This window comes from Hermetia illucens, chromosome 1, assembly GCF_905115235.1.
Source record: "Hermetia illucens chromosome 1, iHerIll2.2.curated.20191125, whole genome shotgun sequence".
In the NCBI taxonomy this organism is placed as follows: domain Eukaryota; kingdom Metazoa; phylum Arthropoda; class Insecta; order Diptera; family Stratiomyidae; genus Hermetia; species Hermetia illucens.
This window is the reverse complement of record NC_051849.1, coordinates 106671339-106683771: the sequence shown is the minus strand read 5'-3', so window position 1 is coordinate 106683771 and position 12433 is coordinate 106671339. Positions and strand designations below refer to the sequence as shown.

General features: G+C 37.9%; 1 protein-coding gene across 12 annotated transcripts in view; it reads left to right on the top strand.

The window, feature by feature from the left end:
- LOC119648125 overlaps nt 1-12433 on the top strand; it is a 51971-nt gene that overhangs the window by 31928 nt on the left and 7610 nt on the right. For 3 of the 12 annotated variants that reach the window (XR_005249024.1, XR_005249023.1, XM_038049697.1), the window contains exon 2: nt 1479-1938. The exons of 5 other annotated variants lie outside the window; for them this stretch is intronic. Coding sequence is in view for 5 of the 7 variants with exons in the window: in XM_038049697.1 (XP_037905625.1) it covers nt 1479-1685 (207 nt within the window). In the remaining 2 variants the exon portion in view is untranslated. Of the gene's footprint in view, nt 1-1376; nt 1402-1478; nt 1939-8811; nt 9175-12433 lie in introns of those variants that run through there. 4 more of the 12 variants (XM_038049651.1, XM_038049670.1, XM_038049688.1 and 1 more) reach the window with 4 other exon arrangements.

Genomic DNA, 12433 nt, shown 5'->3' with positions numbered 1-12433 from the left:
AAATGGGTGGGCAAACATGTATTATTTACTGGCAAAGTGGTCTAATTGTAGTTATGCCACTTTCTGACGGATAGAAGCACTGATAATTGTTCGGCCATAATGAGCCAATCTGCAAACAACTGATGCCAGAGTGGCCCATGTGGTATAGCCCAATCTGGCATTAATCGTTTGCGTCCTTGTTCGTTTTTTAAGGTTTTGTATGAAACAGAACCTTATTAGAATCGAGACGATGTCTGTCTGTCTGTTACACCCGATTTATTCGGAAACGGCTAGAACGATTGTCACGAAAATTGGTGAGAGTATTTAATCTGGTGTTCCCTTTACATTCATTAAGTGGCGCCATCTTGTGTTAAGTTTAAGGGGGGAGGCTCCCCATGTGAATGGAGGGTGAACATTTTTTTTCATAGAATGTAGCCATGTGGGATATCAAATGAAAAGTCCCAATTAGTACTTTTCGAAACTGATTCAATATTTGATATCGGGTGAAACATAGGAAAGTGAGGGCTCAAAATATGACCCCCAAAAAGTGTAACAGGTCTCGTCCTCAGAATCTATCCAACCGAAAAATCTGAAAAAAATCACAGTGGTGCATCTCTACCAAATCTAGGCCTCAAAATTTATCCGGTTCCGATATCTGCACAAATAAAGTTAATAATAGTATATTTCCACATTTTAGAAACTTACCCGGCACCCCCCCCCCCTCATATGTACAAAATTTGGCGTGTGTATAACGAAGAACATAATGCACAGTTTGGTCAAATTTGAAGAAAATCCAACCATTATTAACAAGGGGGGGTGAAACTTTACAATTTTTTGTGAATGTCGTGCACTCTACAACCTGCATGACGTCATCAGCACATATCAATTCGTCAATACCACAACGAAATGAGTTCTTATGAATTGGGTCGCAGAGAATTATTTTATTTTAGTTTTTTAGTTATTTGTCAACCAGACATGTGTGTATGTAGATATATAATATAAGCGTGCTAATGAACTTTGCGGGTAGTGCCTAATTCAAATAGATATAAGAAGTAAATCGGAAATATGGGTACGATCAATTTATATACTTGCATATATGTGTACAGTATTCGGAAATAGGCAGTTTGTTTGTTTAGGGTCAACGTAATATCTATGACTGTAATATGTACGTATGTCTCGTAGTTTGGAAAAATATGAAGGGTTATGTTGGATTTGTAGCTGTATACGGATAGAAAAATGTGCGTTGAAATTTCTTACATAAGATGAACACAAAACGTTTATACCTGAAACGCGAGCTTCCGGTATTCCGATTTGTTTATTTTTTTGCGTCAGGTTACACTTTCATTGCATGCATATTGTGTTTTACAATATTTGTTTGCTGGATAATAACGGATCAGATGTTATCTGATAATTATTTTTGAAGTAAGTTTTACCTTGCTTATCATTGTCAGCGAGAAGCCCAATGTATAATAGTTATATATTATTTATACATTTTGCAGAGCCAGTCTTCGGATGATCACAACTCTGATAGCGAACCAGAAGAGATAAATCAGAGGGAGCAGCCTATTGTGGAACAGCAAAATAGAAGGAGGAAAAAAGAATTTAAGCCTGAAAGTTGGAGAAAAAATGCCTCTAACCGTTTAAGAAATCAAGCCAAATCTTATAAAAACACACATGGAGTAATAGTTCCTGAAAAAAGGATTTGAAGAAATTACACAATGCTGCATCTCTAATTGTTGTCAAGATTTTGGTATTGAAATCAACATGCGGCGTTCATTAACTTCTATAAATTGAATAGGTTTGATAAGCATAACACTTTAATCTTTTTGCAAGCCAACGTGAATATATGTCATAAAACTAAGTATCTATTTAAAACCAAATTAAAGACCAATTATTTTATTAACAAAAATTCTGAATTTAATGCCTATTGTTTTGAAGTCAAATCGGTCGCACGCAATTACGCACTTACAGCTCCGCAATCAAGGGCAAAAGCGTCAGGCGATTTTTCCTACTTGCAAACGAATGGCCATAAAGTGTGGAAGTGGTTTTAACCTCAAATGGGAAAGTTGATCGAGTTCTACGGTCAAAGGCAAATGACGCTCCTTCCAAAGGCCACCTGCCAATAAAACTTGGAGCGCCAAATTTGACGAAGTTTGCTATTTTATTGAGTCTATACCTCACTGCGGCTCCCATTACGCTGGCATAAGGACGCAAGGGAATATTTGGCACCTGATTTAAAAAAAAATATTATACAGGGTTTATAAGCGGGAAAATCAATCTGATCATGTTTCCGGGGCACTATTCAGAAGGTTATCTCTTCAAGGGAGGTACTTAAAATCTTGTTGTCTTTTGCTCATTTTACTGTCTGTCTGTCCGTCACACGCATTTTTCTCGGGGACGGTTATAGCGATTGACACCAAATTTAGTAGAAAGGTGGGAACTGTGAACGCTCACGCATACAGTGAATTACATCCTTTTACGTCGAATTTAAGGGGGGTCCCCATACATGCAAAAGGGGGTTGTAAAATTTTTTTTTATCAAATATAGTCATGTGGCGTATCGAATTAAAGGTCTCGATTAGTACTTTTCAAAGCCGATCTTAGTTTTGATATTCGTTGGAAGGGTAGGGAGCGCGGGGGGTTGAAAATGATCACTTCTTTAAGGGGGCCATTCTCAGAAGCTACTAAACCGAAAAATTTGAAAAAAATCAGGAGGTTGGCACTATATGGTGTCTTGGTCCGAAATACCTTTCATACCGATATCTGTTCAAAGAAAGTTAAAATAGTATATTACTATATTTTTTTGTAATTGGCTGAAAACCCCCCTTAAATTCATCCTAGCGGCACAAAATTCTGCAGTAATGTAGGCTATAATGATCATACCAAGTTTGATGGAAATCGCACTATTACTAACAAATTTATAATACGTCGAAGTTGTTGCTTCTTTGAAAATTGAAGACTATGAATGTCAATATCACCCGAAAGTGGATACTTTCACATAATGTATGGATATATTAAGTCGAAGAGATAAAACTCCTCTAAAAAATTCAACATAGAAAAAAAAATACATAAAATTGAACATTGACAAAAAAGATGTTCGGCCTATAGAAGGTTGTCGGTAAATTAATTAACAAAAAAATATTTTAATTTAATTAATGAACCTAACCCTGGGCCATCCCCATGTGAAAGCCAAATCATTTCAGATCTAATGGGCCTTCCCACTGCGAAACTGCAAAGGACTTAGTAAGGTTTGAATCATGTCGCCACACCAAAACTACGTCCAACTTTAACAGATTAAGTTCAAAACTTTGTTTGTCTCAATTCAATTTGAGTAATTCAGTACAATACTGTTGTGGGGATGGCCCATTCTGGCTCTAACCGCCTTATTTTTTCTGAGCATTAATGTAGTCTTATGATTCGAAAAGCATTTAGAATACCCATTCTAAATGCTTTTCGAATATGATAAGTATGCAAACTGCGCGGCACTCGACTTCAGAGAAATAATATTCTAGGATGAATCGTAATTCGATTTGTTTGGATTTAATACAAAAGCGGACGTGAGTTGTAGATCGAGGGAACACTTTTCCAAGAATTGATTTAGAAGAACTGTTAAGTAGGGAGGAAGTGAAATGAATTGAGAACATTTTACATTTCATGCTATCGAACAATGGCTGCTGATAGAAGAATCGACAAACGGAATTACCTATAGAAACTATTATCAACAAAATTACGAAATTTTTCAACATGATTCTGTGCCGTACCATTGCCGCAAACTGGATAGTATTTTTAATTTTTTGCTTATAATATATTAGCTAAACAAAAACAGGTGTAATGAAATCTCACATTTCTACGCTAAACTGTCTTGAAAACAGCCTTGATATGCACCCCAACCCTTACCACATTATAAAAGCGCAGATAATGAAGTAGAAAAAAAATTTTTTTGCTGAGTTAGACAAAGTGATCGAAGTGTTGTTTTCCTACCTCGAGTTCCCGGCATGCATTCAAATTTAAAAGCATTCGCAATCTTCTTTGCGAACGAATGAATTTGCTTATATTTTTTTTTCTTCGAAAATATTTTGTCTAACTATTGTAAAAATAATAATATTTCCCAGTTTAAAATCAATCAAATTACATTAAATAGTCTTACCTTTTTAATACAAGTCGGGAAACCGGAAGCTGGACGCTTCAGGTACGAAAGGTTTTGTGTATTTCTTAGTACGTAGCACGTAATATATCCATATATTATGTGAGAGTATCCACTTTCGGGTGATATTGACATTCATAGTCTTCAATTTTCAAAGAAGCAACAAATTTGAGATATTATAACTTTGTTAGTAATAGTGCGATTTCCACCAAACTTGGTAAGATCATGTTCTATATTATAGTCTATATCACTAAAATTTCAAGGTACTAGGATGAACTTAAGGGGGTTTCTAACCAATTACAAAAAATTGTAGTAATATACTATTATTAACTTTATTTAAACAGATATCGGCATGGAAGGTATTTCGGAGCCCAGGCACCATATAGTGTCAGCCTTCTGATTTTTTTCAGATTTTTCGGTTTAGTAGTTTCTGAGAATGGCCCCCTTAAAGAAGTGATCACTTTCAACCCTCCGCGCTCCCCACCCTTCTAACGAATGTGAAAACTAAGAGCGACTTTGAAAAGTGCTAACCGGGAGCTTTAATTTGACACCCCACATGAAAAAAAAAAATTTTACACCCCCTTTTGCATGTATGGGGACCCCCCTTAAATTGGACGTAAAAGGATGTAATTCACTGTATGCGTGAGCGTTCACAGTTCCCACCTTTCTACCAAATTTGGTGCCAATCGCTATAACCGTCTCCGAGAAAAATGCGTGTGACGGACAGACAGACAGTAAACCGATTTTAATAAGGTTTTGTGTGTTTGAAGTGACATTTCCCAGAAACCGTTGGATAAATTGTTTACATTTTACAGTTATATGGAATGTAATGACTGAGCATAGGTACATTCCATACAGTCGGGATAAAAAGGATCAGTAATAATAATATTGCAATTAAACTTGGTTTGAAGCTATTATTTTTTCGCAATTGTATACATGAAGCACGTATATGTGGCGGTGAATCTTAATTTGTTACATAAGGGGGTGCTCTGAAGCGACGACCGTTTTTCGAGGCTTTTTTGGAATTCGGAATTTGGAAAAGTATACAATATCTTTCAATGTGATTCTTTTGAAAGTTTTATTAACTCAGTAAGTACAAAAAAAATATTGTAAAAAATGTCTTTCAGTTTGGACATTGCACCTATGCAAAGAGAGACCATCTAAAAAACAAAGAATCTATATTTCGCACGAAATAGGAATTACGGTTGGTTTGAAACACAAGTAGACAATTTTTTAATCTATACTTTTGTGATTATCGTCCGATCATTTTATAAATGTTTATCATAACAATTTTTAAAATGGTAGTCTCGAGAAAATAAAAAACATATTTACCTGTTTTTTCGATTCAAAACAAATTGGTAAAATATTTGTTATTCATGATAAGGGGCTAATTTGCGACCGATTGACAGTGACAACTATGTGTAGTATAATTTAAAAAAGGAGGATGCAAATCTGTCTGTTTGTTCTTTAGAAATAGTGCAAACTAATTTTAAAAACGTGGTTTTGAGAAAAACTCGATCAAAGTTTTAAGTTTCGTGGAAACTCAGTGGAGAGCGTCAAAAAACTTGCCTTAAAAGTCGTTTCTCTAGGTATTTTATTTGTAGATATTGATTTGAGATTTGAAAAAAATCGGTTTTCTGAAAGTGTCACATGAGAACAATGTCCTTGTCACTCCAGAGGGCAGTACAGCAATTTTTATCCGAAACCAAAAACGATTTAGCTTTACAATTCTAACTGATTTTCTAAGAATATGAAACTTAATGCAGGTAAAAATAATTAAAATTAAAAATTTTGCTGCTGTTGAAAGAAAAAATTATTTCAATTTTAGCCATTGTTGTTGGTTCGTATTCTTCGTAATTTTGTAAAAAATTATATTTTCAAATTTCGACTATATATTTTCTGAGTTAGAACTCCCACAAGTGTGAAAAACGTCTTTGAAAAATCCCTTACAGGTTACAGCAAATACAAACCTTGTACCCGATAACCGTTCGGTTCCGCGCTCATAAAATCTAACGGAACAGGAATTTCGGAGAGTATTCTGGGATAGTTAAGCTATCGACATATGCAATAAAAGCATGTCAGGAAACCGTAAGCTGGACGAAAGGTTTTGTGTATTTCTTATATAACAATATTTAAGTAAACATTTGTTCCATTTGTAGCTAGTACGTAATGTATATGAATATATTGTGTCAGAATATTCACTTTCATATGATACCAACAGTCTTGAATTTGCACTGAGACGGTAACCTTGACCTACTATGATTTTTTTAAATAATAGTGTGACTTTCACCAAACTTGGTAGTTGATGCTTTATACTACATCCTATATAATTGCTTTCATGATTTTGGTAAGCTCATCCTAAAATGGGGCGGTGGGTCTACAGTCAATTATAAAAAATTTTATTGTAGATATCGGTATGGAGGGTATTTCAGAGCCTAGGCATAGTATAGGAGCTACTTCATGTTTTTTTCGGATTTGTGGGAGGGGGGGGGGGGGGCTCTAAACGTCAGAACCAAGACCGGCATTGAAAAGTAAAGTACTAATCGAGACCTTTCATTTGATATCACACATGACGATATTTGGTGAAAAAAATACGCTACCCTCTTTGGATATGCTTAATTTCCATGTAAAACAATGTAACTCTCTATATGCGTGAGCGTTCACAGTTCCCACTGTCCCAGCAAATTTGGTGCCAATCCGTAAAACCGTTTTTGAGAAAAGTGCGTGTGACAGGCACACGGATAGACAGACAGTAAACTGCTACGAACAGTCACTCACAACTAATTTTAAAAACAGCATTTGCCCAGAAGTTTAGATAATTATAACTTCTAAGTCAAGAGAAATATTAACAAAATTTAAATGCTGGCTTGTTGACTAATGGTAAAGTTTAAAAACATAAAATTTATTTATTCTTAAGAATATGTTTTCAAAAACGCACAAGATTAAATCCTAAAATAGAGGAACATAACAAGTTACAGAAAACAAAAAAAAAAAAAACGATTAATAGGCAGATTTTTTTTTAAATCCAAAACTTAAGATACACTTATATCGTGATATTTATGTCGGACTGAAATTGTGAATAATGTAAGCGGTGAAGAATTTAGGTCTGATATATTTATTTTAACCACCAGCTGTTTGCGTCGACACTTCTATACTAGTAAAGGTAACCAACGATTAGCTATAAAGTCTTTTGACACTTATCGAGAAAGTTATGTGTTCGGGATAGTATCCGATGAACATAGGTTGGAAAAGAGTATTTTAACGTCGAGATCGAAGAAATAAACCTGAATTATAATATATAATTATAATTATAAAAATAGTAGACTCCAGAAACAAGATGCCTTAAAAGAAATTATGGTTAAATTTACGATTTCGACCGAAGAAATACAGAGAACATTTTATAAATAGCGGAATAAATTTAATTGTGGATTTAAAAAATTTAGAAATACAAGAATCAGTCAGAGTACTGTTGAGCTAGGAATATCCAAGTGGCTCTATATGACCAAGAAACTTCCTTCGGCTGCATACAAGATATTTTCAAGGCTGAGCTCAGACATTAATTGCCTGCTTCAAACAGAAGCGAAATCATTTCTGCTATCAAGGCGCCCAAGCGGGGCAAAGTTTCCGTGCAACACTTTCATTTCCACTTATTCGTAAAGAAAAGGAAAAAGAAGATAACCGTGAAAATTTTAAGGAAAGCACCCGTCTTGAGTGCGACAATTGCTCATTGCGGTCGTAAAGATAATAACTGAAAAAATCCTGGAACGCATTAAGGTAGTGGTACAGTGTGACAATTTAAATCCCAGATTTATTTGCTCTTCATCATGATCAGAAAGGTATTTCTCTGGAAGACTGCTAGCTATTATTGAAACATATAATGGTGCAAAATGTCACGTGACTCCACCAGGATTGCATTATGCTACCGATGTCTCCCCACTAGCGGTGACGTTTTTCATCTCGCTTGGCCTTCAGGAAGTGGAGGGTTTTAATGGACAATGTTGTTTTTCCTTAAACACCTCGACCACGCTGATGTTATCTGTTTGCTCTTTCGCCGGATTATGGATAGTGGCCAAATCACCGTGTATTCGGAATTCGAATTTTTCTCTATGTCTCAGTCGGATGAAAATCCATATTTAGATGACTACATGATGACTTGTTTGTAAAGTTTCTGCACTGAATGTGTTTTTTTTTTTTTCATTTTGACGTGAATTGTAAAGTGTGCCAATAAGGAGTCAAAATGTGCACACTCAAAGTGAAACAGGACTCATTTTCAAAAACTATCCAACTCAAAAATCTGAAAAAAATCAGGGTGGTGCCCTTCTATGAAATATCTATTACCAACTTTTAGAAACTGACTGAAAAACTTTCCAAGCTTCATGAAAATCCGGCTATCAACTTCGTGCGAATTTACTATAATACATCTTAATGGGGTCTTCTACCGTCGTGGTTTCAGCAAATCGATTTTTTTCTTTTTCTCATATTTTGAAAGTAGATGATATTAAAAAGGATTTTGTGAAAAGCACGTTCCTTCATTTATGTTTTGGAGGAGGAATATAAACACCGGCAGTGTTTTCGAGCGCTTAGTGGCATGCGACCGCTTCGTTCATCAAGTGACGTCAGGCCAAGACCCAAGCGACTTTCACAAGTTTTCAGCATGACATCGATCCCAGATCCCAGAAATACGAGATTCTGTCTTCTGATAATTTATTAGAAAGATGCTTGGGTGGACACACTCAAAACAGAAACGAATACCTCAAAAGCTTTATTCGGATTTCGGCTCCAAAACATTTGCACTCGGGCAATTGGGTGGTTGAAATCGCTGCTCACTTAGCAGCAATTATCTTCAACAAAGGTTTTTTTGTCCATTTTGCAGGTCATGGACGTGTCGAGGATTACGTTGGGAGATGAGAAACGCATCGGTCGTTCAAACGTAAGGTCAGTGACGCTACAAAAAGGGCCGGGATTCAACAGCGAGAGGGAAATGCGGCCAACCAAGAACATTTCCTTAATGACGAATAGGGACTGTACGGCCATGACATTGCAAATTGAATCGTAAGTTTCTGCAATCATGTTAGCTGAGTCCCGTTTGGAGTTGGCAGCGCTTGCACGCCTCGCGAAGAGTACCGTTTGAGGTTTGCGGCAAACCGCGAGCATTATCCGTAAACGTCAGTTTTCGCTCCCGATGACGCATGTTCGTCGGTGGGTCATTAGTTCAAAAAAATTGAGACGAGGTGTCAAACCAGGAATTAATTCTTTTCAATACCCAAAAGGGCGAGATTGTTGAAATAGTCGTAACATTAAACTACGTTTGGAAATGTACACGACACGCTCGTTACCAAACGGAACAACTTTGAGCGTCCACGCCGTCCGTGCACACCGCGTGGCCATAAGGAACGCAGCTGTTTTATGTTATACTTTATCTTTAAAGTTAAAAACACAAAATACAACTTTTTTATAAAATTATCCATATTTTTGCAAAATTTCGCTCGGGGGAACATAACCAACGGAACAGTTATTAATAAGAAATATATTTTTTTGATTTCGGATAGATAAAATGACCGTTTACTTGCCACAAAGTCGCCTAAGACATTTTGACAAGGACGTTTCAAGAACATAAGAAAAACGTTTGCTATTTTTCAAAAATATTTGTACAAATGTACAAATTAAACAAAAAATTGCATTAGTTTATCTTCAGTGGTTGCTTTGCAATTAATGATCAAAAATAGCCCCGAAGTTTACGTCTGACTGTAGAAGACCGCGTTAAGTCAAATACGCATATAAGATGCTGACGTCATAATTAACGAAAATAATTGACATTCGAGTGAAATATTAACATTCCATTCATGACGGTTTTGTACGAAACGAAACCTTATTAGAATTGATTCGATGTCTGTCTATCACACCTGATTTATTCGGAAACGACTAGACCGATTGTCACGAAGTTTGATGAAACACTTTACATTTGCAAATGGGGCATTTTGTGTTGAGTTTAAGGGGGCGGGCTCCCCATACATGTCAAAGGAAGGTGCCATTTTTTTCACAGAATATGGCAATGTGGGGTATCAAACAAAAGGGCTCAATTAGTACTTTCCTTATACGTACTTATCCGATCAGGCAGGCCTACCTCAATAAGGAATTCCAAACATCCTGGCTTTGCAAGCTGTCTGGGGTCCTGACCTACGCCATCGCTCCATCTCAGGTAGGGTCTGTCTCGTCTTCTTTTTCTACCATAGATATTGCCCTTATAGACTTTCCGGGCTGGATCATCCTCATCCATATGGATTAAGTGACCCGCCCACCGTAACCTATTGAGCCGGATTTTATCCACAACCTGACCGAGCGCGTATTTGTCATCATCGCAACTGTTATCGGTTGTGATTTTCGACCCTAGATAGGAAAAATTATCATCATATCTTTTGTCTTGACTTCATTAATGTGCAGCCATAGATCTCGCGCCAATGGCCGCCTGCTCGATCTGGATGAAGGCAGTTTGTACGTCTCGGGTCGTTCTTCCCAAGATGTCGATATCGTCAGCATAGGCCAGTAGTTAGGTGGACTTAAAGAGGATCATACCTCTTCCATTTACCTCGGCATCACGGATCACTTTCTCGAGGGCCAGGTTAAAGAGGACGCATGATAGCGCATCCCCTTCTCGTAGACCGTTGTTGATGTCGAATGGTCTTGAGAGTGATCCTCCCCCTTTCATTTGGCCTCGCACATTGGTTAGGGTCAGCCTAGTTAGTTTTATCAATTTCGTCGGGATACCGAATTCTCTCATGGCCGTGCACAGTTTTACCCTGGCTATGCTATCATAGGCGGCTTTAAAGTCGATGAATAGACGGTGCAACTGTTGTCCATATTGGAATATGGACAACAGTTGCACCATCGCTTGCGACAAAGAGAAAATCTGATCTGTTGCTGATTTGCCTGGAGTGAAGCCTTTTTGGTATGGGACAATGATGTTGTGGGCATATGGGGCTATCCGGCCTAGCAAGATAGCGGAGAATATCTTATAGATGGTACTCATAAACGTGATATCTCTATAATTGCTGCACTGTGTGATATCTCCCTTTTTATGTATGAGACAGATAATGCCTCGTTGCCAATCGTCAGGCATTGATTCCCTGTCCCATACCTTGGGCACAAGTTAATGATTTTTAAGCCGATGAATTGCACGGACTGTTTCTTCTACACTTGGTGATGGCAGTATTTGTCCGTCGTCTTCAGTTGGCGGGGCCTCCAACTCGACAATGTTGTGGTTGTTCAGTAGTCCACCCATCGCTCCAATATGCCCATTCTGTCGGAAATCAGATTTCCCTCTTTGTCTCGGCAGGATGAGCATCGAGGTGTGTAACGCTTCATCCTACTAGCTTGTTGGTAAAACTTGCGTCGCTGGTGCGGTTGCTCCCTGTACTTTTCGAGCTCACAGACCTGTTGGTTCTCCCAGGGTTCCTTTCTTCCTCTGTAAAGTCGCTTCTCCGCTCGCTGGAGTTCGTGATAAGTCTCCGCGCGTGCCCGCGTTCTTTGAGAATGCAACATTACTCGGTATGCAGCATTCTTCCTTTCCATTGCTAGCTTCCATTCATCGTCAAACCAGCCGTTCCGACTCTTTTTGCGGCTGGGGCCAAGTATTTTGTAGCCGTATTTATGATAACGTTCTTCAGGTGATTGTGAAGATCATTTGTCGATGGTTCATCTCTGGATCTCTGTTGATTGCGGTTATTGCGGCATCCATTTCCCTCTTTTAGGTGTTGCGAAGAGCTGTGTTGTGGATGGTTTCAGTGTTAACTCTCACCTGATTGTCAGAGGGAATTCTGGATGGTGTTGTTATTCGAGCTCGGAGCATCATGCCAACGAGATAGTGATCCGAGTCTATATTGGCTCTCCTATATTTTCTGACATTCATCAAGGCTGAGAGGTGATAGCGTTCGATCAACACGTGGACAATTTGGTTGAAAGTAGTCCCATCTGGAGAGGCGCACGTATGTTTGTGAACAGCTTTCCGCGCAAACCACGTACTTCCAACAACCATTTCGTGCGACACTGCTAATTGAATAATCCGCAGTCCGTTATCATTTGCATTTTGGTTTAAGCTATGGGAGTCAACGTATCGCCTGAATACGGACTCCTTCCTTACTTGGTTGTTAAAATGCCCAAGTATGATTTTGATATCATATCTGGAACAGGCTTCGAGGGTTCGTTCTGCTGCCTCGTAGAAGGAATCTTTCTCCCACTCTGTATTCTCCTCTGTAGGGGCGTGAACGTTGATGCGACATAGCCTTGCGCTTATATTTGCAAAGCCGATAACAGC